Below are 5,917 nucleotides of genomic sequence, written 5' to 3' on the forward strand. Positions count from 1 at the left end.
GTGCTGCCGGGCGGAGGGCAGACCCTCCCACCTCCATAAATAAGAATGTAATCCCCACAGGCAAGGCTCTCTCTCAAACAATTCTGGGTTTTGTCAAGTTGATAACACCTTCACAGCAACAGGTTTGTTTGTTTTTTTAAGAGACAGGCATTTGCTATGTAACTAAGCCTGGCAATCCTCCTGACTCTGCTTCCCAAAGTGGTGAGTTCTTGTCCATGTTAACCGCATCACCCTGTCTGTGTTGGCCACAGGCTGCTGGCTGGTGAGGAATGGAAGGAGCAGGAGAACCTGGAGCCAAGGAGGGGACAAGGTGGAGGGGAACAGGACAGGAACCAAGGGCTGCATCCAGGGTGTCTGGGAGAGAGGAGGTGGCCATGCCCTCCCCATGGCCCACCTCTGAGGAGAGCAGCCTCGCTAAGGCTGCTGAGGTCCCCACCCGTTTTTGTGTGTTTGCACACATGTGGGTGTTCATGCACGTGTGCACACGCATGTGGAGGCCCAAGGTTGATGTGGGGGATCATCTTCAACTTTCTACCTTACTTACTTAGTCAGGGTCTCTCAATCAAACCCAGAGCTTTCTGATAAGGCTAGTCTCACTAGCCAGCTTGCTCTGGGATTCCTTTGTCTGTGACTTCTGAGGCTGGAATTAAAGGTGGGCCACCCTGCCCATCCAACACTTGTGTGAGTTCTGGAGGTCTAAACTCTGCTCCTCATATTTGTAAGGCAAATCCCTTTAATTATGGGGCTATCTTCACAGCCCAACATGCTGGTTTGCTGGATGCCTCAGGCATCCAGGGGAGAAGGTTGTGGGATGCTGAAAGGGAGAACAGATGCCTACAGAGGTGGGGGAGGGGCCTTGAACGAAGCTGAGGGCAAACGGAGGAAACCTGCTAGGAGTGGCCAGAGGACATCTGCAGCCCCGGGGGCAGGGAGGATCCAGACTGCAGAGACCCAAGGCAGAGAGGGAAGAAAGGACAAGGCCCTCTTGGTATTGCATTGTGATGGAGTGTACTGGTCCCCGGGGAAAGGAGCAGCAGCTGTGAACCTGGATGTGGGGGGGAGGGAGGTTATACAGGTGAGGGTGTGGGTAACAGGTTTTCCCAAAGGGGTAGAGTTTGGAGCTGATGGGAAGGGGCTAGGAAAGAGGTAGCTGGTAGAGCTGTGGCATCTGTAGTCAGAGGAGGCTGAACCTGGAGATGCATGGGCATCCGCTCCACCCCTCCCCAAGAGGATACCAACCAGCACATGTTGTGACCCAGGCATACACAGGTGCTGTCCATCACCCATGGACAAAACAGAGGCGGGTGGAGGATGTTTTCACTTGCTCACGCCACCCCCCTGCTGGACGGGTATGCAGGGGCACACATACACACTGATGCTTCTTCATTGCTGTTTATAGTGCAGGTCACAGGCGGTGATGGTGGAAGAGTTCCTGATGGCACACAGGACAGGAATGCCTCACATCCATGAGGCTCCGCACACAGAAGGGGAGGAAGCAGCAGCCCAGGAAGCACCTGCAGCCTCAGAAGCAGTGTGTGTTCACCTGAGCAGATTGCCTGTGCTGGCCTGCACCCTCATCGCCCCTGAGCAGAGGTCCCTGTGCTGGCCTGCACCCTCATCGCCCCTGAGCAGAGGTCCCTGTCCTCAGTTCCTTGGGGTGGTTCTGTAGAGCAGGACTGAGAGCCATACTGTGCCTTCTCTTTCTTGACAGTAGTGGTGATGGCAACCTGTTTGGCCACTTGCCCAGCAGGCAGGCATTGTCCATCCCCACTCCCATCCTCTGTCACCCAGGCAGAGGGCTATCTTCTCGAAACCCAGTCTGGGGCCATCCTCTGGCCCTAGTTCTGTCACTCTAGCTGTCTCCAGCTGCATCTCAGTCCCACCCCCTCCCTGCCAGGTCCCCAGTCCCCACTGCTTACCCAAATATAAAGAGGCCACTGCATAGCAGCCAGGTGAGGATGCCTGGGACAGGGGTTGTCACCGTGATGATGTGGCTCCCACAGAAGGGACATATGGTCTGCATCGGCATGGAAGTTGTCACCCTCGGCACTCCAGTGAACATGTCTGGGGGCGGGGGTCAGATCAGAGCCTCTTCCTCCTGTCTCCAGCACCCGCTGCCTGGGCACCCCTGTTATATCATGACTCATCTTCCCCATGCTCACCAATGCACCCAAGTCACCACGTACCTGCCTATCAGCCATATGATCTGCCCTAGTTAATCCAGCTAGCCCAAGTTAATCCAGGGCCTAGGAACCCTGGAGCCTTTCTGTTTCTAAGTGTGGTCCCTTTGGCTTGGGGAGTTCCTAGTACAACCTACCAGACTCAGCCAGCCCACTGTTTTTCGTTCCTTGCATTAGCTGATTTCCAGGCCCTGTGGTTAAACATCCTTAAAGCAGGTGCATGAAAGAAAAGAATGAACACACACACACACACACACACACACACCTCACCATTCCTGCCTCTTTTGGCACAGCTCGCTCTCTCCCTCTCCCCCTCCCCCTCCTCTCTCTCTCTCTCTCTCTCTCTCTCTCTCTCTCTCTCTCTCTCTCTCTCTCTCTCCCTCTCCCTCTCCCTCTCTCCCTCTCTCCCTCTCTCCCTCTCTCCCTCTCCCTCTCTCTCTCACATCCATTGGTGTCTTGCCTGCATGTTTGTGTGAATGTGTTAGAAGCCCTGGAACTGGAGTTATAGACAACTACGAGCTGCCATCTGGGTGCTGGGAATTGAACCCGGGTCCTCTGGAAGAGCAGCCCGTAACTGCTGACCCGTCTTTCCAGCGCCTCTTTTGCTTCTGTACACCAGGCACACATGGTATATAGACACATGCAGGCAAAACATTCATACACGTAAATAAATACGAAAAAAAAAATGTGAAAAGATTCCAGGAGGAGCCGGTGTATAACCAGTGGTAGAGCACTCGCCTAACACGTCCCTTCACCAGGACTGTAATGACAGTGACGGAAGCGTGCTGCATGCTTGGTGATCTGAAGGGGGCTCCTAGGGTCAGGTTTGTTATAGCAAGGTGAAACTGGCTGATACAGTTGTTGGTTGTTTTTGCTCTTTTGGGGGGCCCAAGAACCAGCTCCCAAATAAATCACACATGGAGGCTTATTCTTATTTATAAAAGCCTGGCCTTAGCTTGCCTTGTTTCTTGCCAACTTTTCCTAACTTATCCCATCTACCTTTTGCCTCTGGGCTTTTCCCGTTCTCTTACTTCTGTAAATCTTACTCTTACTCTGTGGCTTGCTGTATAGCTGGGTGGCTGGCCCCTGGGGTCCTCCTTCTCTGGCTACTTCTTTTCTCCTCCCAGATTTCTCCTTCTATGTATCCTCTCTGCCTGCCAGCTCTGCCTATCCTTTCTCCTACCTTGCTATTGGCCATTCAGCTCTTTATTAGACCATTGGGTGTTTTACAGGCACAGTAACACAGCTTCACAGAGTTAAACAAATGCAGCATAAACAAAAGTATTACACCTTACAATAATATTCTACAACACTAGCATTTCGATCTTGAGTGTTCGGAAATTCCTTGGGACACTGGTTTAGCGTCTCAAAGCCCTGCTTCAGCTTAGAGACTCTGTATTCACCTCATCTGTGGACTAGCACTTATGATATGTTTGCTGGATATTCATTTCATAAAATATTACTTGAGCACCTTCTATATACCAGCCCCATCCCAAGAATTTCACAGTAGAAAAGGATGCCTCAGAAGCCCTTGGTGCTATGCCAACCCCACTTGAGCAGTGTGAAGCCCAGCCAGCCTTGGGACTTCAGAGTTCTCAGGCTGTGGGAGGAGAGATCACCAGAGAAAGTGCTGTCTGCACTGAGCTTAGTGAGTGGCCTTCTGGGAGCCAGACAAGGAGAGACAGCTGCTATACTTACTGGTCTGGATCACTGGTGTGACTTGGGTGTACACACGGTATGGCTGGGATGACCCGTGTGCTCCTGTTTGAGGACTGGTATAAAGAGGTGGTAGCTCCTTGGAAGGCGGTGACTCCTTAGAAGACCGAGAGTCTGAAAGAGAGAAGCAGCAAGGCCCCAGGGCTCAGATGTGCCAACCAGGAGCCACCACATGGCCAAGAGCAAAGTTGCGCACAGTTACACAGACAGAAGGTGGAGGGGCCAGGTTTTGAACTCAGACACTTCTGAATCCACATATGTCCTCCTTGTCCATAGGAAAGGTGCTAGAGGTCTGGGGTGTGATATAGCTCAGGGCCATTTACTATTGGCCACACTGTGTGCCAAACAGGTAACACATTTCACCTTTTCACCAATGAAGCATCGTTCGGATTGTGCAGGCGGGGAGATGAGGTTCAGAAGGGTTGAACACCTTGCCTGAGGTCCCTCAGTAAGTAAGCATGGGGGACCAGGTAGGTTTTAGATGCGAGAGACCTAACCTCTGAAGTCAGGATATTTGAGCTCCATCTGAGGCTCTGATGCTTTTTGTGGCAGGGAGAAGTTGAGACAAGGTCTGTGTCTCCCAGGCTCACAGGGAACATCTGACCCTTCTATCTCTACCTATTATAGGCCTGCACCTCCACGTCCAGTTTTTGTAGTACTAAAGATCAAACCCAGGGTTTCTTGCATGCTGAGCAAGCACTCGACCAACTGAGTTGCATCTCCAGCTTTGCTTTTTGAGTTCAGATCTCATTCAGGCTGGCCTGGAACTTGCAGCAATCTGCCTGCCTCAGTGCCCCGAGTGCTGGGATTACTGGTATAAGCCATCACACCCAGAATGAGCCACCATGATCTTAATATGGATGGGCAGTAAGGTTCCCACCAAATTTTCATGTACAACCTTGTAAGTGCCTGCTGGGAACCTGGGCTTGATCACCAGCGGCCTGGCCCCTTCCAGGGAAGGAGCTAGTCTCGAGAGGTGGATCTCTGGGGCCTCTCTGCCCAGAGCTCCCTCTCAGAGCCTCCTTCAGTAGCCTCCTCTCACAGCGTCCTTTACAGTCTCCTCCCCGAGCAGGACTAAGCAGAGAGCAGGCAGCCCTGGCCATGTGGCCCTGCTGCCTCCACTTTGGGGACAAGAGGTGTCTCAGCTATGTTGGCCTAGAAGCTGTCTAGGGCTACTTTCAGGCTTTTTTTACCCCCAGGGAAGAAACCAAAGGTCGGAAATGAAGCATGTGACCAGTACCAGCTAGAGTCAACCTGTCTCAAGCTGGGCTAGTGCCCAGCTGAACAAACCCTAGATCCTAATTTTATTTTGTTTAATGTGGGATAGGGTCTCTCCATGCTGTCCTGGAAGTCAGTATGTAGACTAGAGAGATCCACCTATGTCTGCCTCCTGAGTGCTGGGTTTAAAGATGTGTACCACTACATACACCCTGGATCCTCTTGACTATTTACATGGAATTGGTAGGAATTCCATGTAATTCCAATGAGAAAACTGTTCAAAGGGGGTCAGACACCTTCCAGGCCACAGCATCTGGGCAGCTCCCCATCTGGCTCCTGCCCTGGCCTGTGTGCTGTGCCGCCCAGATGCTGTATTGATGTGGGTGCCATTAGCATTGCTTGGTAGAGTCTGTGATGCTTCAAGAGGGGGATGTTGGAGAACTAACCCAACCATTGTCCCTACTGGGTCACCTGGGTAGTAGGGCTCAGTGAGACTTAGGGGAAGATGGGATCAGCCCCAGATCAGCAAATAGTCCCCGCCCCTTCTTGCTTCCCAAGCCTTCTTCTAGCTCCCGAGTGAGGTCCCTCACCATTGGGATGGTTCCATTTGGGTGCCATGAGAGCTCTCTGCTTTAGAAGTACTCCTCAAGCAGTGTTCTTGGGTTCCAGGTTCCGAGTGGACAGGCTTTCAGTTCCTGAAGTCTCCTTGGAGAGGCCTCACTGGGGAGAGAGGAGGCCAGCTGCCACAGCCATTGTGATGTCTTCGATGCATAGGCCAGGGGATTTTGTCTCTGCTTCCTGCT

The 5,917-nt window shown here is 52.3% G+C and overlaps 1 protein-coding gene across 1 annotated transcript; it reads right to left on the minus strand.

Moving 5' to 3' along the window:
* Nucleotides 1-123: 123 nt before the first annotated feature.
* Litafd (LITAF domain containing) lies at nucleotides 124-5,850 on the minus strand. The gene is made up of 4 exons (XM_006992117.4): nucleotides 5,705-5,850; nucleotides 3,879-4,010; nucleotides 1,920-2,064; nucleotides 124-1,514 (listed from the first exon to the last, which is right to left on the minus strand). Exons 1-4 carry the CDS (start codon nucleotides 5,730-5,732, stop codon nucleotides 1,406-1,408), a joined length of 414 nt encoding a protein of 137 aa, XP_006992179.1. The 5' UTR covers nucleotides 5,733-5,850; the 3' UTR covers nucleotides 124-1,405.
* Between the last annotated feature and the right edge of the window lie 67 nt (nucleotides 5,851-5,917).

Source organism: Peromyscus maniculatus, chromosome 8 (assembly GCF_049852395.1).
Source record: "Peromyscus maniculatus bairdii isolate BWxNUB_F1_BW_parent chromosome 8, HU_Pman_BW_mat_3.1, whole genome shotgun sequence".
In the NCBI taxonomy this organism is placed as follows: Eukaryota; Metazoa; Chordata; class Mammalia; order Rodentia; family Cricetidae; genus Peromyscus; species Peromyscus maniculatus.